At 37.2% G+C, this 21,279-nt stretch overlaps 1 protein-coding gene across 1 annotated transcript; it reads left to right on the top strand.

Annotated features, from left to right (window-relative positions):
- Positions 1-555: 555 nt before the first annotated feature.
- Positions 556-20,150, top strand: LOC117912664. Its single transcript, XM_034827350.1, has 8 exons — positions 556-1,597; positions 3,096-3,240; positions 6,173-6,451; positions 6,599-6,766; positions 9,327-9,542; positions 14,027-14,121; positions 18,303-18,477; positions 19,697-20,150. The coding sequence occupies exons 1-8, from the start codon at positions 702-704 to the stop codon at positions 20,123-20,125; spliced, it is 2,403 nt and encodes an 800-aa protein (XP_034683241.1). The 5' UTR covers positions 556-701; the 3' UTR covers positions 20,126-20,150.
- The last annotated feature ends 1,129 nt before the right edge of the window (positions 20,151-21,279 follow it).

The raw sequence follows: 21,279 nt of genomic DNA, 5'->3' as shown, positions 1-21,279 counted from the left end.
TCATTTGAAAAATTCTTTCATGGTCTGTTTGATTTTTAAAAAATATTAAAGAAAAAAATATTAGGAAAATTTATTTAATAATATTTGGCTTCCCGATAAAAAAATATAAAAAAATTAAATATAATTAAAATTAGTTAAAAAATTATATATTTTAAATTATTAAATTTTATATAATAAAAAATAAAATAAAATGAATTTAAAAATTTATATAAAAATAATTTATTAATTTTAAATATATATTTGAATTTTTTTTTCCTTATACATTTTTTTCTTAATTTTATTTCCCTCATATTTCTTCTCAATTTTTTCCACAACCAAACATGATCTTATAAGACTATATAAGATTTGTCGGATGAAAATCATTAAATTGCAAAACGGCGGAAATAGCAAAACGTAGAACGATGTCGTTTTCTGGGTGACGCGGAAATAGAAAAACGACGGGCAGCGTAACGAGCGGGGGACGTGGGTAAAACGGAGTTCGTGTTTTAACTTTTAACTTGTAGATCGAAACGATGCGTTTTGAATGAAGCAAGAAGATGCGACAACGTTCAAATGATCACTGCCCTTCTCTCCACGTCTACATAAAAACTTGAACTGAAAATTTTCCCGAGAACCAAACACCTAGCTTATGACACTGTACAGGCCACATCACCCACAGAAATGCCTTCAAATCCAGAACATTAGTGTTCTTCTAATCATCAATGGACAAAGAATCTCAACTCCTCTCGCGCCTAGCCGTAAACCACCTCTTCCTCGCCCAATTCGAACCCTTCCGAGCTGCTCTCCTTACTCTCCAAATCCGAAACCCTAGCCTCGCCCGAGCCATCCTGCAAACCATCGTAGCCCATGGCGCGCGCTTCGATTCCATCCTCTGGTCACAGTCTTGCCCCTCGCCATCTCTACTGACATGGCTATCCACTATCGAGCTCCTCCAATTTAGCGATTCTTCATCTCTATGGAGTTTTGATTCCGAAAGCCTGAGGCTTCGCGCTGAATTTCTCTTGTTGGTTCATACTGTGAGCTCTAGGGTTTCGGAGAGTGCCAGGAAGGTGATTGATTTGGATAGCATTGAAAAGGATGGGTTGAACGAGGGTTTTGAATCACGCGCTGAGTTATTGGAGCAGCGCGAAGAATTGCGGGATACCAGTGATGGGTTGGTGGATTTGGTGCCGGTTCTGGATCGTATTGCGGATTTGGGGCTGAGGCGATTGAAGCCGGACGTAGGCGTTGGTGATGGCAGTGGAATTAATGCAAATCAGGGAGATACGATTTTTGAGGAAACGGAGTTCATGGGTTTGAGGAATGTAGTTTTAGAATTTCCGGAGATTTTTGATGCACTGTGTTGGAATATTCAGAGGCAGTTTCAGTGGACCGAAGGATCCAATACAGGTTTAGCAATTACTATAAGGAACGAAGAGAAGGGGATGGTGGATTTGGAGGAGGGGGATGCTAGGTTTCTTGGCTTGATACTAAGGAGTGTTCAAATAACCCATTTGGATGCTATGAAGGAAAGCATGGAAAAGGGTGATGTGGACAGGGCAATTTCCCATATTCAGTATCTGCATTTTGATTGTGGAGTAGCAGAGGATGAGTATCGGTACATGGACTTATTTCACTTTTCAAACTCAGTAAAGGCTTATGATAGTGATGACTTTTGCAAAGACTCTATCTACTTCAACCTAGGTTCTTCATTTTGATCTTATTTCTTTTATTAGTAATAAGATGTCAATAACATTTTTAAACCAGGCTAGAAAAATCAAGGTTAATGATTTATTCACCCTCGGGGTGTTGTGTCTATTGCTTTGGCATGTATAATCACATGGATGTGTACTTAAGAACTTTAATGATTAGGTCTTATATTTGTGGCCAGAATGAATTCACCTGTATGTTATATTGCACCATGCAAGAATGAGTAAATGATCTAAAGTGGCTTTTGGGTGTGGTTCTTGAAATATATTCCTTCCCAAGCCTTAAGATCTATGTGCACCCACACTTCATGCAAAAATATTAAAGGGTGGAATCATTACTTTTAGAACCCCAGAAATGAGCTTGCACTAGGTAATGGCCTTTTTAGTATGCTTATGCTTGGATGTTTTCTCTATTAAAAATTTAAAACAATAGTAACATAGTACTCTGTGGACTAGTATGGTTCGTGTACATGGGTTGTGCCCCTTGTTTGATAGATACCTTCTAATTCATTTTTGCTTTGTCTTTCAAAGAATAGGAATGTATTTTTTTAGCTCATCCCACCATGGATTATGAATGGAAGAACAATATTCTCTTCTATTTTGAGAAGTACAAAATGCTGTAAAAAGTTCATGAGCTCAGTTTCTACTAGATGTGAACCCCACTTTTTCCCTTCCAAGATATGTTTTAGTAGTGACTACATTTTTATTATCATGTGCTTGTCTTAAAGTGCATTGTTAAATACACCAGACTTAGACATTGTTTCTACTTTCATTTCTGCATTTCCTATTTCCCACTTCCCACTTCCTACATGGGCAAACTGGGCATTGGGGGTTATCATCAGAAAGCATGGGTGTTTTAGTTGATGGGGTTTTCCTCAAGCCCATGAGTTTTGGGGTGGCCGTTGAAGTGGATTGTTAACTTTGCTAGAGGGCCTTAAAGTGACCTTTGCCCTGCAAGCTGGAAGCCTCAGGGTGGAAAGAATTCTGTGGTCATGTCTCGAGCTTCCAAGGGAAGGGGATTGCATTTGGACTTATCAATGATAGCTGAGCCACATCGTACACCCTAAAGGGCATGATTTCTTCCACTTGGAATCTTAGATTGACCAATTAAAAGGTTGATGGTTTTGTGTCGAGGAGAGCCCCTTTTGTGTTTAGATTTGTGGGGAAGTATTGCCCTGGAGGGTTGTTTGGTTTGGATGTGGTGGTCTTTTGTACTCTATTCTTGCTTATCTATCACCATTTCTCTTTAAATGGTCTATCATCCTTCTTTATACTTTCCATTTTTTCCTTTATTTATAATGTTTTCCACCTCCTCACCCCAAAACAAGTGACTGGATTTTTGCTTCTTTCCCTCCTATTCCATTCTTTATCTTTATTATTTATTACATTTTCTTTTGCTGCTAACAGAGCGGGCTTGCAACAACTCCTCAAGAGTGTATTGTCAAGAAGGGAGGGGTTGGGAGACTCTTGGCATTTGATGCGAGAAAAGTTACTGCAGATTTATGAAGGAGCTCTTTCATCAAACTGTACACATCTTGTTCAAATGATTCAGGTGGTAACCTTTTTCCTTTCTGATATGTGATCTTGGTGTAGAGCTCTTGGTAAAAAAATGGTTGGTATTACATCAACTTTTTTTTGTTTACCTATTTCTTTTTCTAGTAAATGATGGAGATGAATTAAGCTGAGTGAGTTCTCTTATAATGCTGTGGTCAAAACCTGTGCTTGAATTTCCTGGATCTTATCAATGACAGGATCTAATTACTTTCTTTGTTCTCTTGTGAGAAATGAAAGGTTTATGACATAGTGAAATGGTTTGATATTAACGTTCTCAAGACTCAATACTGAGAAGGCTATACATTTTGTGTTTTATTTTTGAGGAGTAAGTGACTGTAAATGGTGGCTTTCTACATTGGTTCATTGAGGAAATGTAAGGTCCTGTACTGAGCAGTATTAGATGGATATTAATTGTGCTTGTAGAGAAGATTTTGCTAATCAATGAATCGATATATCCAATTTGTTGCAAACTGTTGAGGAGTTGCTGTAATTGTTAGCGTCATTGCGTGATTTCAGAAAAGTTTGTCTATGTGAAACACCATTACTTGCCACCATAGAACAATTTACTTTTCTCTCATTCTCTTCTTGTTACCTTATTTTTTTATTAGAAGTGAAACAGAAGGTATAAAGAAGGATGAGATACCCCTATAAAATATGAAAGATATGATAAAGGAGGTTTTCTTTCTTTTTTCCCCTTTTCTTTATGTATTCTTGTACATTTTTCATTTTTTTTTGACATATTTATCATCCTTATTTCTTTGGTGTATTTTCTTATTTTATCTAAAAGAATACGAGGATAGTTTCTCATAAAAAAATGGGACAATGGAAATGAGCCATTAAGCTCCAAGAAAGGCCAAAATAATGGTAATATGGTTTCCTAAAAGCTTAAGCTGTTAGGATATAGGCTTACAATGTATATCACGTTTTCTTGCACCATTCCTTATGGCCCATACTTGCACGTAGAGAGACATATAGGCCCATAGGCAATTAAACTACAAACAACCTCCTTTGGGCTTACATGTGGACTTTATAATTGGGGAAACAATCATGCTGTGAGGTTTTGGAAGGCCTCCCATTAAAAAAGACTTTGATGCCATGCTGAACAACTAATTTGCCTAAAAACTTAAGTTATTAGGATTTGAGTTCACAATGCATACCATACTCTCTAACACTATCCATGAATAACATGGATATTTCTTTGCACTTGAGGGTTGGCTCATGTGGCTTCAAGTGAGGATGTGGGAGGACCCAGGTTTGAGTCCTAATAGGGACAAAAAGGAATAAATAAATGTTACCTATAAATGAGAAGGTTATTTTTATTGAAAAATTGTCTTCAGCTTTTTGTCTACATTTGAGTTATTTCATGAAAGTCCTTATTATTTGTGCTCTGGTAATGCTTTAAAATGTGGTAACTTTCCAAGATTATGCCCTTGAGGTTTCTTTTCATATCTGAAGTGTGTCTCTTGGTATACCTTTGGGTGGGGGGCAGGGTTACAGCATACATGGGAGCATCTTTTTCTTGCATTCATGTTAAGAATTAACCATATTGACATATATTGACAAATTGATAGATGATGTCCCTTTGTATCGATAATATTCTGACACAGTTTTGACAAGGGTTAGACTAAATTAGATTAGGCTACTCTTTTGAAACATCATCTCTAAAAATGCTTCATTCCTGCAATACGTTTAAACCACTAGTGTTAATACTATTCAGTTTTTAGATTTTCGGTCAATGGACTTCCATGTACATTGTGTTCTCTTGCAGTAGAGTTCATTTTCTAAGATGCTCTACTAAAATGGTCTTTTAACACTACATCATCAAGGAGAACCAAGGTTTTTGGTTCCTGGATGAATGATTTGAACTCTTGGGTGTTGAATGTGGTGGGTACTTTGCTTGTTTCTCTTGCAAATGGGAGTAGTCTTTTCGTTGTAAACACTAAGCTGTTCTGCAATAAAACTTTCCTGATTCCATTCTAGTTCTTTTAAACCATCTTAATAAATTCTAGACTTGTTCTTATTACTAGATTTTTTTTTGATAGACAAAGAACATTAGATAAAAAAAGAAAACAGGGCTCTAATAACAGCTGTATACAAAAGCCAAAAACAAAAGAAAAATAAGTCTATAAGATTAGCTAAACAACCCTATCACCAAAATCGAAAAGAGATAGTCCAGTCAAGTCCAAATTGTTGAGACCATTCAAGCAGGGACCGAAGAAAAAGTTTCCTCAAGCTCGTATTTGTCATCTCTTCGGATGATGGATTTATACTGTTCAAGCAAATATATAAAATAAGTAAGCAAGAGAAAAAAATATATTAACGAAAAAAGCTATACACCAAGTTACATTGGTTGCATACAAGGGAAAACAAAATGCATGGCCACCATGAGGGAAAATACAAAAAACTGCTCCCTCCCTCAATTAGACCCCACTCAATCTACAAAACCAAATAAAGTCAAAGTTCTTTCTGCGATGTACATCCTAAGACAACAAATTTATCATACGAACTCCTCAAAGAATGAACTGATTGTTATGTATTTTCAAATGCTCTTCGGTTTCTCTTTTTCCACAAAGTCCAGAAAACACACAACGTGTCCATACGTTCTTTCAATTTCTGCTTACTGGCAACTTATAGTTGGCAGCGTACTATCTATAGTTTCTAGTTAGTGTACTATCTATAAGTTTTGTATGCATACAGTTGTCTTGTGTTTGGTTCAAGTGGCAAGCAGTTGGGTTGGGAAAGGTAAGGTTCTAGGTTCAGTTCCATGCAACATTAAAAAGGAAAAAAAGTTTACCTATTAAAGTTCTGTGTACAGATAATCGTTCTAAAACAGTTAGACATATTAGTTCTATGTGTTAGAGGATTGAATTTTGTGATAAACAGAACTTTTCTAATCAGGTTATTTATTTCTGATAGCTTGGTGACTTCAGGTCATTCAAGATGAATTTCTCTCTGAAGAGATTGAAATGTACAGAGCTACTGATAACAACCAAATGCCACCCCCTCTGGAGCGTTTTAAAAGATCCTTTACAGAATCAAAGCTTGATGCAAATTCGAATGACAAGATCTCATCATCGAGCATGGCAACTAATTCTTGCATGAGAGATATGTACCATTATGCTCGTGTTTCTGAATTGCATGTACTAGAATGTGTTATGGATACAGCCCTGTCCACCATAAAGCGAGAGCAGCTTCAAGAAGCTAGCAATGTATGTGTCCAGTAATATGTTTAAATTAAATATGTGAGTATGGAAATAATAGTGTTCATTCTTGTATGAAAACAGTAATTTCTTTTCTAAATTGAATTGCTGGTTTCTTCTATTTTCACTGATCTCTTTTAATCATTTATATGACAGGTTCTTACACTATTTCCACGGCTTCAGCCATTGGTAACTGTCATGGGTTGGGATCTATTGGCTGGTAAAACAGCAGAAAGAAGGAAATTGATGCAGCTTCTGTGGACAAGTAAGTCCCAAATACTCCGGTTGGAAGAGCCTTCTCTATATGGTAATCAATCAGATGAGGTAATTTCTTTCTTAAAAAGTAAAAACCAATGTTGTCATTTTTTTTTTTTGATTAGAAACAAAATATATGTTGATAATAATAAAGTTGAAGAGAAAGATGAGAGGTCTTTCCCACAATGTACAAAACCTGATCAAAGTAAGAGTATACCCTCCACCATACAAGGAGAAATACCAACAAAAGCATGTACAAAATCTCTCAAAAATCAAAACCAAACTCTCTCAAAAGTTATCTACCCCTTTCTAATTACAAACCGAAAGCCAACTAAGTAGAATAACATTAAGGGGAATTCCTCTAAAAGCGACGGTACAAGAAGCGCAAAAAGAGGAGTAGAAATGAATAAGATCCCATAACATCCCTTCTGTTCAACACTAATCCTCAAAAATCCTAACATTTCTTTCTTACCACACAACCCACAATATAGTGTACATGCAATATGTCGAAGCGTCTTGCCTCTAATTGAATTCCCTAAGCTTCTAAATGAAATAATTATCATATCTTCAATACTCCTTGGTGGAACCCAATCTAAATTAGCTATAGTGAAGAGCTTATGCCAAAGCCCTGATGTTATTGGATAATGTAGAAAAAGATAATCAATTGATTCTCCACTCTCTTTGCATAAAATGCAACAATGAGGACTAAAAGATTTGTAGGGTCTTCTCACTTGTAGCATGTTATTGGTATTAATCTTCTGATGCACCACTAACCACGTAAAGGCCTTAACCTTTGATGAGGCTTTTGATTTCCAACCAAAATTAGTTGGAAGGAATGGAATTGGATTAGAGGGCTTGGATAAGACCATGAAAAAAGATTTTACTGAAAATGAGCCAGTGGAGGATAAAGACCAAACTCTTGAGTTAGTGGTAGAAAAAGATAAATGCACTTAATTAAGTGAAGACATGAGTCTTTTGAGGAGTTCAATTTCTAAATCAGTGAGAGTGTGTCAGGAATTAAGATTCTAAGAAGATGAGTAGGAATTTCCAAGGATGCCAAAGATGGTAATATTTCTTACTGAAATAACTTTGTAAAGGCCTGCAAATTGTGAGCTCAAAGGTTGATCTCCCCACCATAAATCTTCCCAAAATTGGATTCTCTCCTTATTCCCTGCCACAAGACGGATGTAAGGGGAAAAGTCCTGAAAGACTTGAGCAACAGCCTTCCAAGGACATCTGTGTGACCATCTAACCATAATGTTGGCGTCTCATCCATTAGTATATGCCCCATAAATGCTTGAAATCACCTGATGCCATAGGCCAGAACTTTCCCTGGGGAACCTCCAAAGCCACTTTCCTAAGAGAGCACGATTTCTCAAGGCAGTTTTCCCTATTCCCAGCCCTCCAAACTCCTTTGGTCTACACACCACGTCCCAACTAATAAGATAATCTTTCTTCCCCTTCCTAGTCCTAGACCACAGGAAATCCCTCTGCATTTTCTCAATCTTTAAGGCTATTGATGCTGGGATCTTGAAAAGAGATAGGAAATAGTTAGGGATGTGAGACAAATAGGATGAATTAAGTTATCCTCAGACAAGAAAGCCTTCTTCTACTTGTTTAACCTCCTCGAAATTCTATCAACCACTGGGTCCCAAAATCTTATTGTTTGTGGATTCCCTGCCTAAAGAAAGACCCAAATAAGATGGTGACCACTCTGAAACTCTACATTCAAGACTTGAAGCCAAATTGGAAGTCAACTCTTGGTTTACATTAATACCAGATAGAGTGTTTTTCTTTAAATTTATTTTCAACCCTGACAATTGCCCAAAAACTAACGGAATTAGCTTGAGGTTTTGTAGAATTTCTGGAGAAGCTTTAGAGAAGAAAAGTCATCTGCAAATTATAAAAGAGACACTTTAGTCATCCCCCTACCAACTATGAAACCCTCAAGCAGACCCCTCTCCTTTGCTTTAATCATCATCTTACTAAGTACATCAGCTACAATGGTAAAAAAGAAAGTAGAAAGAGGGTCACCTTGTCTCAACCCTCTAGTGGCTTAAACCCAACCTTTGGCATTTCCATTAACTAAGACTGCAAAACTCATTGAAGACAAGCAACCCCTAATCCAAGATCTCCATTTTGTGCTAAAACCTTTCCTTTCAAGCACATGGTCCAAAAATCCCCAATCCACATGATCGTAGGCCTTTTCAAAGTCAATTTTGAATACCACCCCTTCCTCCCCTAACCAACTTTTCTCATCCATCACTTCATTGGTGATCAACACTGCGTCTAGAATTTGTCTCCCTTCAAGGAAGGCTCCTTGAGAGAGAAAAATGGTTTCATTAAGCACTCTTCTTGAGTGCCCTGACAAGACGTGAGCTACAATCTTATATAAACTTGTCTGATCAAAAAAAAAAATCTTATATAAACTTGTAACCAATCTAATAGGTCTAAAATTTGAAATTTTGGTTGATTGGCTTTTTTTTGGTACAAGGGCAATTAAAGTGGCATTGGTGCTTTGATTTATGAGCAATTGGCAGAATATATCAAATCACTTGTAGCATAAGAGTGTTGTCATTTTTTTTATAAGCAATTGGCAGAATATATCACATCACTTTTGATTTTGCAGGTATCTTGCATAGAACATCTTTGCGATTCTTTATGTTATCAGCTTGATCTTGCCTCTTTTGTTGCATGTGTCAATTCTGGTCAATCATGGAATTCAAAATCCTCATTGCTGTTGTCTGGAAGAGAAACTATGGCAATTGGAGAAGAAGACAATCAGTTTGACCCTTTTGTTGAAAATTTTGTTTTGGAAAGACTTTCTGTTCAAAGTTCTCTGCGGGTAAGCATCTATCATATTGTAACTAGTTGTACTTTTGAAGCAGTTGGCATTGTGAGTTTCTTAACAGAATTTCGTCTATATATATATATATATTTTGTTGAAATTTATTGACATAGATGAAAAAGCTCAAAAGACCCTTTCTGCATATTTCTGTACCAAGAGAAGGAAATCAAAATCTAAGGGAAACCAAAAAATGTTTATGCACATATACTTATCTATAAGAGTGCCTCCAATGAAAATATTTTTTTCTGCGTTGAGTAATTTTTGTTCTTTTATTTTTTAGTTTTGTGATAAGCAAAGAAAGGTATATATGATATCATAACAAAAAAGTTCCGGAGTACATATGATGTATACAAGAGGCGCCTAATCACCTCTAAAGGTTTGAGGTAGGGGGGCCCTTTATCACCCTATCTTTTTGTGTTGATCATGGAAGCCCTCGGCAGCTTAATTGCAAAGGCCAAGTAGCCAAGTAGGGAGGTTTCTTTAGGGGCTTCAAGATTGAGGGTAAAGGGGAAGAAGAGACTCAAGTCTCACACCTATTGTTTGCAAATGATACCTTTTTTTTTGTGAGAATAATGTAGATCAATTGAAATATTGGAAGTGATTGTCGTCACTTGCTTTGAATTGGTGTTAGATTTGAAAATAAATATGCAAAAAAGTGAAATTATTCTAGTGGGGGAGATGGAGGATGTAGATAGAGCGACTTCTCTTTTTGGATGCAGAATAGGAAAATTTCCTACTTCTTATCTAGGCTTACCCCTTGGGGCCCCTCACAGGCATTGTGATGTGTGGGATTCAATCAAGGAGAGGTTCAAGAGGAAATTGTCTACTTGAAAAAAACAGTATCTATCCAAAGGATGATGACTTGTCCTTATTAAGAGCACATTATCAAACCTCCCCATCTATTCTATGTCCCTCTTTGCAATTCCTAGAAAAGTGAGGATCAGATTAGCGAGAATTCAAAAAGACTTTGTGGGGAGATTCGGGAGAAAGGAGAAAGATCCATTTGGTAAATTGTTGGATGTGTGCAAGGATAAAAAATATGGAGGGTTAGGAATAAGGTTGGAGGGTCTCAATCAAGCCTTGCTAGGAAAATGGTTATGGAGGTTTTCTTTTGAGTGAGAGAGCTTATGGAGGAAGATCATTTTTGGAAAATTCGGGGATATGGAGGAGGGATGGACTACTAGAGGGGTGAAGGATCTTTTGGGATGAACCTTTGGAAAGACATTAGAAAAGGGTGGGAAGAGTTCAATGTGAGAATTTCTATTCGAAGAGGAAATGGTAGATATACAAGATTTTGGTGAGATAGGTGGGCAAAGGAGTTTAAATTGAAAGATGTATACCCTACTCTTTTTAGGATAACATCCCACAACGATGCTACAATTTTAATCTTATGAGAAAAAGAAAGGGTCGAAGAGGGGGGAGGGTTTTGGGAGGTTCAATTTAGACGACCCTTCCAAGATTGGGAGATAGATGAGGTGACCCCTTTTTTGGAACTTCTTCACTTGTTAAAAGCGCAAGAAGGAGAGGACACTTAATTTGGAAAGATGATAGGAAGGGAAATTTTAGTGTCAAGTTGTATTGCACTTTCCTAAGGGTTGAGAATAACTTAGTTTTTCCAAGAAAAAAGATATGGGGATCTTGTGCTCCTCCTACATCTTGGTTTTTTGCTTGGAAAGTTGTTTAGGGGAAGATCTTAACTGTAGATACTTTAATGAAGAGGGGATGTCAAATGGTCAACAGATGTAGCCTTTGTAAAGATAGTGAAGAATCAATCGATCACATTTTGATTCATTATGAGAACTATAAACCTTTTTGTTTACTGTATTTAGTGTGATTTGGGTGTTTCTGGCTTCAGTGTGAAATCTCCTCTTAAAATAGAAATTTAAGAGGCTAAATAAGAAGAAAAGAGCAGTTTGACGCTTGGCTCCGATTTACTTATTTTGGTGTATTTGGAAAGAACACAACCAAAAGGACTTTCGAAAATGAAGAGCTTTTAGATTAGAGATTAAAGACTTTCTTCATACGATTGCTTTTAAAGTGGTCTTAGGATTCTTTGGAGTTGGAGAACCCCTCTATGTTGAATTTCTTAAATGCTCTTTATCATGGTTAGCCTTGCCTTATTTTTGTAGGCTAACTTTGTTTGATGCTTACTTTGGACTATTATGTGTATACTACCTATATACGTAGGAAACCCTCCTCATTTTAGGTGCTTCTTAATGCATGATTTTGTTGCCTATAAAAAAAAAAAAGAGGCACCTAAAGGAAAGGCCTCAAAAGAGAAGCCACAAAAACCTTGTCCCTTCTTTTATTCATTTTTGTATGACATTTATGTTGTCTTTTGCTTTGAGTGTATTTTTTATCAAGGATCAAATTATCGAAGAATGTGAAAATATCGGTGGCTGGATTTTACGAAAATGTTAGATGGAAATTCGAAAAAAAATATCGGTAGGACAAAAATTGATTAAAACTCATAGAGCTATTGTGAAAAACTAAAAGAAATAATAAATAAACAATAATACTTATATTAAAGTTGTTTTACTTAAGAAAATAATACACACATAATAAAATTTGTGACATTAGATAATTATGTCATGAATTTGAAAACACGTTTAATAGTAGAATAATTATCTATTTAGTTTGGATGTATTCAATGATGTAAAAGAAACGATCATATATGCATGATTATTTAGTTGCACCTTGAAAAAGCCTCAGAAGCATGGTGTACTCTTGCCTCCTATTCCATCTTCGCCACCAAATCCTCTTCTTACTAGGTACAAAGCCAATGCCTAGTGCAAGTAACATTAGACAAATAGCCAAAGTACTGACCGGTGTTTGAGGGTGTTTAAGGCATCCAAGACTTTATTGATTCAGGGAAAATTGAGCCACCAAGGGCAAACCAACCATCCCAACGTCACTACCAATCAACCTCCTACCTGACCTACAACCACCCTCCTTTTGCCAATATAAACATGATTGAGTTGACATTGTCGAGTTGGGACCTATCTTTCCAGCTCATGCCAAAGTGTCTTTGATTGTTGTGCAATAAACTGGAATGACAGTGTTGAGCATCTCAATGTTGAAGTTTTGATCTTCGAGTCAGACGAGAATGACTTGTTAAATTGGCTCATTTAAAAGTATTTATAATTTTATTTACAAGTTTATGTTTCTCTTGTATTTAATTAGTGTACAAACGATGTAAAAAAAGATTCATTAAAAAAATTATCATGATGATTATTATATTTTTAACAAACAATTAAATGGAATTTGAAAATAAGATGATCAAAATATTTTTTTTGTGTGAATATATTAAAAAAAATAGGAGACACAATTGAGGTATATAATATTTTTTATGTGCACGCACACACACGTATATAAATAGGGGCAACATTTTCCTAGTGGCACTTTGCCACCAAACTCATGCAGTTGAAATATTCAAAAGCCAGCTAAAATCTTGTTGACATGGTGCCCAATAAATCAGCGAGTGACATGATAAAGCGCTGATAAATTGGTGATTAAGCTGGAAAATCGGGAAAATTGCAAGAATCATGAAAAAATAGTGATTTTCCACTCGGCCAAATATCTGCAGTATATTTTGTTTCCAACATGCCAGATGACCAAAATTTCAGTGAAATTAGTTGAAATTTTCATCCATGTTTTGTATAAGCAAAACTTGATATCGATTTCCATTTAAAAAACACAGAGGCATTACATTGAAGCATCCATCAGTTAGTGTCTCATTGGGGTTCATGGGGGTTTTGTATTGCTTGTTTTTTTTTGTATATGTGGAAGGTTTAGTTGGTTTTTATTTTGGGGCCTTTTGTATACTTCCTATTGACATAGGATATACAACCCTTTTTTTGCTTGTGCATTTCAATACGACCTTATTTGCTTATAAAAATATACCTGCCACTTTTGGTGTTGAATTATTCAGACTGGTTGTACACTACTGGATTTCCATGACAGCAGCTCCAATGTTGAAAAATTTTGTGTTGCTAAAAAGAAGAGGAAATGACTCACTTATCACAGTTATCTATCTTAAACCTTATGTGTTATAAATTATAACCATATGGGTGGTGATTATTCACAGTTGATTAGGTTTACTTTGTACTTTGGAGGTTACTACATACCTTTTGTTTAGTTTTTTTTTTGGAGGATTCCTTATCCTATTTTTGTACCTTTTGATTCCAAACATAATTTATAACGTTGTTGTTTCTCATAAAAAAAAACCTTTTAGTTTTAAATATGTAAGTAGTTTCTTCTCGAGGAAAGCAACTATTTGTTGATTTGTCTAATCCTATGATATGTGGGAACACTGTCAGGTGAACATTGGACTAGATGCTCCTTTATGGAGCCATCTGTTAGATGGTATAGAACATAGCAGTCATCAGAAACATTCTATTGGAATGCAAATGTAGCATGCATATTAAATACCATGTTTTCTATTTTTGGTATTGAATTGTAACTGGATGTTGTTTCTGTAGGTATTATTCGATGTAGTCCCTGGCATCAAATTTCAAGATGCTATTGAACTGATAAGTATGCAGCCAATTGCTTCTAATTTAGCAGCCTGGAAGAGGTGTGTAAGCAAATTTGTTGTCCTTAGCTATTAATAAGTGCTTATTTTTTACCCTGATGCTTGATTTACACTTTTCAACCTTTATGACTGGATTCATAGGAAATAAGAATAAATGTATCATTTGTTCACTCTTGATGTGTTTTTTTAGGCTAGAGGTTTTTGGAGGGGAGTTTTATTTATAAAGTATTTTTTGTTCTTTGTATTGGGCTTTCGCTGGCTTTCCTTTAGAGTGTCTTTTTTGCTATTAACTTCTCCATTCTTGAAGTATGACTCATTACTCATCTTTCTCATGCTATTGCTTCATGATGCAAGAATTTACTTTTCTGATTAAAAACTATAAAAAAGGAATGAGCTTAGTTTGACAGCAGAGATGAGAAGGTTCTCTGAGGTCATCGAGGAGCTGAGTCTAAAGGATTTGCCTTCTTCTGGTGGTCAGTTCATGTGGTACGGTGGTCTTAATTCTCAAGTAGCATCAAGGTTGGACCGCTTTCTAGTCTCCGATGAGTGGGAGGACCATTTTTCGGGTGTCTTTCAATGTACTCTCCCTAGAATTGTCTCTGATCATTGCCCCATTTCTCTGGAGGGTGGGAGGGTTAAAAAAGGCAAGATTCCTTTCCACCTTGAGAATATGTGGCTTTTGTCAGATGGGTTCAAAGAGCTAGTAAGAGAGTGGTGGACTGGGTACTCGGTTGCAGGGTCCAATAGCCACTGCCTCTGAGAAGTTGAAGGCTCTTAAAAGGGATCTAAGAAGATGGAATAAAGAAGTTTTTGGTAATGTCTCTGTTAGAAAATCATAAGTCTTCTCTCAAATTCAATTCTGGGATTCCAAGGAGAGTGTTAATCCCCTGTCTATTGAGGAAGCAGAGGCTTGAATAGGGGATTTGGAGGAGTACAAGAATTGTGTTTTAATGGAAGAAACTTCCTGGAGACAAAAATCTAGGGAACCCTGGTTAAAAGAGGGAGATAAGAATACTAGGTTTTTTCCATAAGACGACCAATGCTAGGGCGAGAAGAAACTTTTTATCCAAGGTGAAAATTAATGGGGTCACTCTTACTGATGAGGAAGATATCAAGTCTGGGGTGTGTAGGGCTTATCAGACTTTGTTATCGGAAAATGAGGATTGGAGACCGCGAGTTGGGGATCTACAGTTTCGTGTTCTGGGGACAGAAAGGTCCAGAAGTTTAGAGGTGCCTTTCTCAAAAGAAGTGTTCGAAGCCTTGTGCAACCTCTCCGGTGATAAAGCGCCTGGTCCAGATGACTTCACCATGGCATTTTGGTAATTTTCTTGGGAATTTACCAAATACAAGATTATGGCCTTTTTTGGTGACTTTTCCCACCTTGGCACTTTTCAGAGGAGTCTAAACTCCACCTTTCTCGTTTTGATCCCAAAAAAGGGGGGTGTGGAAGATTTGAAAGATTTCAAAAAGATTAGTTTGGTTGGGAGCCTTTACAAGTTGTTCGCCAAAGTCTTGGCAAATAAACTGAAACTAGCTATGGGAAGGTGTTTTCAAAGTTCTAGCATGCCTTCATTTAGGATAGACAGATTTTGGATGCTACACTCATTGCAAATGAGGCTGTAGACTCCAGGTTGAAGGATGATTTCTTTGGTCTTCTTCTGAAATTGGACATTGAGAAGGCGTTTGATCATGTCAATTGGGATTGCCTTCAGTTATGTCCAAGATGGGTTTTGGGCAAAGGTGGATTAATTGGGTCAGGTGGTGCATCTCCACAACTAATTTTTCAATTTTAATTAATGGAACCCCTTTAGGATTTTTTCGCAACATTAAGGGTTTGAGACAAGGCGACCCGTTGTCTCCTTATCTCTTCATATTAGTCATGGAGGCTCTTAGCTAGCTGCTATTTAGAGCTAGAAGCGGGGGTTTCATTGAGGGGTTTAAGGTGGGAAGTAATAGTGGAGTAGGAAGGGATTTGCTCCATCTTCTGTTTGCTGACGACACACTTTTATTTTGCAAGGCCAATAGTGAGCAGCTGAGATACTTGAGTTGGGTGTTCTTATGGTTTGAGGCGATTTTTGGTTTAAAAGTGAACAGGGATAAAAGTGAGGCTATCCTTGTAGGAAGTATTGATTCTTTGGAGAATAGTGTTTCAGTGATGGGGTGTAGAGTTGGGAAACTTCCTACTTATTTGGGTCTTCCCTTGGGTGCCCCTTTCAAATCATCAAGGGTGTGGGACGTAGTGGAAGAGAGATTCAGAAAACGTTAGTCCTTGTAGAAGAGGCAACATCTCTCCAAGGGGGGGAGGCTTACCTCGATAAAGAGCACTCTTTCAAGTCTCCCAATTTACTTTTTGTCTCTCTTTGTCATTCCGTGGAAGGTGTGTACAAGACTTGAAAAGATTCAAAGAGACATCTTATGGGACAGTGGTGCCTTAGAGAAAAAATTGCACTTGGTGAATTGGAGTTCGGTTTCTGTTGATATGAGGCAGGGAGGCTTAGGTATTCGCAACCTTGTGGCCCTAAACAATGCCATTGCTTGGGAAGTGGAGTTGGAGATTTGCTATAGAGAGGGATTCTTTGTGGAAACAAGTCATCATAGACAAATTTGGGGTAGAGGAAGAAGGTTGGTGTTCGAGAGAAGCGAGGGGAGCCTATGGTGTGGGAGTGTGGAAAGCTATTAGAAATGATTGAGAAAGTATTTGCTCTAGATCCCGCTTTGTCATAGGGAATGAGAGAGAGGTCAAATTTTGGAAGGATTTGTGGTGTGAGGATCAAACGTAGAAAGATGCTTTCCCTAATTTGTTCTGGTTGGCGGTCAACAAGGATGAGTGGGTGTTTGATGCTTGGGAGGAGGGCGAGGAGGTGGGCAGTTGGAATCCTCTGTTTTCAAGACACTTTAATGATTGGGAAATGGAAGAGGTGGAGGGCTTGTTTGGAAACTGCATCATTTGGTTTTGAATAGAGATGTGGAGGATGTCTTGAGCTGGAAGAATAGCAAGAACAACTCCTTTATGTTAGATCACTCTACCGTTCCTTCACAAGAGCTTCTAGTGACCAATTTCCTTGGAGTATTATTTGGAGGTTTTGGGCTCCGATGAGGGTAAGCTTTTTTGCTTAGGAAGCGTCTTGGAACAGAATCTCGACCATTGATCAGCTCAAAAGAAGGGGCTAGAATATGCCGAATAGGTGTTACTTGTGTAAAGTGGAAGAGGAAACTGGTGACCACTTGATCCTATTTTGCAAGAAGGCTACAATGCTATGAAGCTTGCTTTTCTCCCTTTTTTATATGCAGTGGGTCCTGCACTCTTCAATCAAAAGGAATTTGATTGGTTGGCATGGTGCTTTTGTGAGTAAGAGAAAGGAAAAGGCTTGGAGGGCTGCCCCCCTTTGTTTAATGTGGACCTTATGGAAGGAAAGAAATGAAAGAGTGTTCAATGAAACGGAATGGTTCGACCAAGCTTTAAAATTTTCTTTTTTGGTACACTTTTGTGAATTGGGGTAGGGTGTATTTAGAGGATCATTTTTTGTCCATGATTGATTTTATATAGTGGCTTTTGTCTAGTTAGGAGAAAGGTTTTCGTCTTTCTTTTTGCCTAGTTTCTTGGGCGTTGTTTGTATACTTTGTGTGTACTTTTTTGGCCGCTTCTAGGCATTACTAACACATCATCTTATTTACCTATCAAAAAAAAAAAAATTAAAAACTATAAAAAAGTGTAAGTATATGATTTGAAGTTTAACATCAACCCCTTAGGCTTTTTATTTACAACCATGTCTTGGTGGTTGGGTGTGCTTTCTCAGTTGAGATTTTATTCCCTGTTGGCTAGTGTTGCTTATGATGTTGACTGTTGTGAATCTTGTTTAATAATGTTTTACTTTGACATGGTGTGCTGTTTATTTCTTTTGAAACCAGACACGGTCTTTACTTTTGATGGAGCTATCCTTTATTATTTATTTATTTTTTTAAATTAAAAAAAAAGTATTGTCTTTGCATAGTGTGTTTGAGGGATTCCTAGTATTGTGAGAGTGAGCCTCTACAGTTAATGGTATTTTGATTTAATGTGCTGGTGGAAATTTCTGTACAAAAAGGATACTTGACTATTACTGTCTGTAGCTCAAGAAAAATTTCCAACTATGGACTACTTTGACATTAGAGCTTTTGTTCTTTGTTATACATCTTTATCCATTCAATATGTGCTGATATGGTCTGTGAAATTATTTTTGTAGAATGCAAGATGTTGAACTTATGCACATGCGATATGCTCTGGAATCTGTTGTGCTTGCACTTGGAGCTATGGAAAGGAGTACAATTGATGAAACAGAAAGCTACCACCAAAAAGCTATATACTATTTGAAAGACATGAGGAACCATATGGAGGCCATTAATAATATCCCACGCAAGGTCATCCCTCTGATTTTTGCTTTCTTTGGATGTCTTGTACTTCTGGAATTGTTAAGGCTGTGCTTCTCTTTATTCTTTCTTGTGTTTGAAGTCCAGTTCCCAAAAAAACCAAGGAAAATGACACATTACCTCTGTCAAAAATGGAATCACATGGTTCTTAGAGTTGAAAGATGAAGTTCTTAGAAAAATTTATCTAATAGCTATTTTACTTTTCCTACTTTTTCTTTTAAAGCTGGAAACAACAATTTATCAAGGAAATAGATAAGCACAAGGGGCATGAGCTCTTCTTCAAGACAAACATGACAAAGAAACACCAGTAACTACTAACCAACATTCAGGAGCTGACAAAGCATCTAATTGAAGGAAAAATAAGGGAAATTGAGGGATGGAAGAATCTTTAGCCAAAGCATCTGTCTCTGAGGCCTCTAAGAAAGGGAACCAACAAAGCTTCTTAAGAAGTTAAAAGTGTCTAGAGTATGCATATCCAATTTCAAGGTTTTCTTTTCCCCTGAAATCCATGTGAGAACAGTAGCCGAATGCCCTTCTACAAGAAGTGCCTAAGGCCTGCAGAAGTTGTGTCAATCAAACCTTCTAACAATACTGGGATCTTCAACTCAATTCCAAACTGAAGCCAACTGACTAGGTAATCACACTACTGCCCATCTTGATCTCTGAAAACTCCTCCAATGGGAATCTACTGAGTTTTCTGATGAATAACTGTTGAAATATAACCTAATAGGAGAGCCACTTCGCCCTCACCCATAGAGTACTACTAACATTGCTGCATACCTCTCTTGCTTCCAGCAAATTCCTACTAAAGGTGTCCCTAGTAACTCTTTAGTGAATCTCAAAGAGAACCGAGGTAGTTGACAGCATCCTGCAAACCTTCCTAAGGCTTCCACTCATCCTCAAAAATCCTGATGTTCTTCCTTTAATCCGATCATCCTAAGAATGGCAAGCATAGCCGCTTCTGCAGCACTTCTCCTTTAGGATTCCTCCCACAACGGCATTTCTTTTACTTTAAATTCTAGAAATTAAGTTCCTATTGAATAAACTGTATAACAATGTTCTATTAAGATTGCCATAAATTTGAATATTTATTTTTGAACCCCCCAGATGTTCTCAAGTTGTGTCTTTAAGTGTTTGAAATTTGTTCTTCTGCTTTTCCTAATATTTATTTTCTACACTAACTTGAAGGTGGATCTATTCAATAATGCAGATATTGATGGTGACCATTATTGTCTCACTTTTGCATATGGATGATATCTCTCTCAATTTGACAAATTGTGCCTCACCTGGGAGCTATTCTGAATTGGACATTAAGTCTGCTTGGGAACGTACTGATCTTTCTACTTATGAAGGGGGTAACAAAATGGTCACATCTTTCATAGAGTTGCTACTTGATGTATTACATAATAATTTACCATCTGCTGCGTTGGAACAAGATCATGCATTGGCTGGTGGTGTCACTACTGGTGGAAGACAGGCCTTAGAATGGAAACTCTCAAGTGCTAGACATTTCATTGATGATTGGGAATGGCGCTTGTCAATTTTGCAAAGTCTTTTACCTTTATCTGAACGCCAGTGGAGATGGAAGGAAGCATTAACTGTGTTGCGTGCAGCTCCATCTGAGCTACTTAACCTGTGAGTTTGATGGCTTCTTTTTTTTTTTTCTGTCTTTTTATCATAAACAAGGACATATTCATAAAAAAAAAATGAGATTACAAGAGAAGGATAAGAAATCCTTCCCTAAATTAAAAAACCTGATAAAAAACAATGGAAAAGAAGTACGCTCCAATAGACATTAAAATGATCCAACACTGCTATTTTAACCTTTTTGATATATATATATTGAAATCTAATCTAGTTGGAATAATGTTAGGAGGAATGCCTTTGAAATCTGTAGATTGTAGTAGTAGAGGTCCAAAAAGATGAATAAAAGTAGACTAGATCCCATATCATCTCTAAAGTCCTCCTCTTGTTCTCAATGATCCTTGCATTTCTTTCCTACCACAATATCCAAATCAGTGTAACACAAGCGATTGGCTAAAGAACTTTGCCTCTAGTAGTGCTTCCCAAATCCTTAAAGGAAATTGTTAATATGTCACTGATACTTGTAGGAGGAAGCAAATCCAATCTGGTTAGTCTAAATAGCTTGTGCCATAACTCTAAAGTCATCAGGGAGTAACAAACAATGCCAAGGACGTTGAAGGTCTCTGTGGAGAGGAAGACCTTCTTGGTTAGGTTCGAAGGTGAGGCCGGGGGAAAATGGTGTTCGCTTTCAGAGCACAGTAGAGGCTCTGTTTTCGCCTTAGGTTTTGAGAAGGAAGAGGTTGGTTGGATGATAGAACATTTGACGAAGGCCATTGAGATGAAGAATTTCATGGGTTTCAACAGAAAATTCAGAGGAAAAACCAGAGTACATTTAATGGAGGTTTGCTTCAACAATCATGGTAGGTTTATAAGGCTCTCAAAGTTCGCTTCTAATAGAAAGTCAACTTTCCTGGTAATACTTGAGGGAGAGAATGGTAGGGGATGAGAAAATCTAAAGATTACGTTGTCTTCAATGTTGGTGGTCCCCTCCTCGAGTACTGTTGAAAAGGGAAGACAGTGCAGGGAAAAAAGGACTTTTCACAAACATGTGGGTCCTTTGTGCCGATCCTTCGCGAATGTAGTTAGAGAAGAAGGACCGAGGAGAGGAGGCCTTGTTCCAGTCAGGAGATGGGCAAGAGCTGTGGTGTGCGAATGTCATGCTGGTTCTGTTAACTGGGCCGAGGTCGGCCGGGCTTTGGCGAAAAGATT

The sequence above is a fragment of the Vitis riparia genome, chromosome 4, assembly GCF_004353265.1.
Source record: "Vitis riparia cultivar Riparia Gloire de Montpellier isolate 1030 chromosome 4, EGFV_Vit.rip_1.0, whole genome shotgun sequence".
Lineage (NCBI taxonomy): Eukaryota > Viridiplantae > Streptophyta > Magnoliopsida > Vitales > Vitaceae > Vitis > Vitis riparia.
Note: the sequence above shows the minus strand (reverse complement) of the source record. Positions and strands in the feature narration are given on the sequence as shown.

What these genes read in the sequence shown, in the direction of transcription:
- LOC117912664 (XM_034827350.1), top strand. Translation starts at nt 702, where the DNA reads ATGGACAAAGAATCTCAACTCCTCTCGCGCCTAGCCGTAAACCACCTC. An exon ending in ATGGTAATCAATCAGATGAG is followed by an intron (nt 6,767 to 9,326) that starts GTAATTTCTTTC and finishes TTGATTTTGCAG; the next exon opens with GTATCTTGCATAGAACATCT. An exon ending in TTAATAATATCCCACGCAAG is followed by an intron (nt 18,478 to 19,696) that starts GTCATCCCTCTG and finishes TCAATAATGCAG; the next exon opens with ATATTGATGGTGACCATTAT.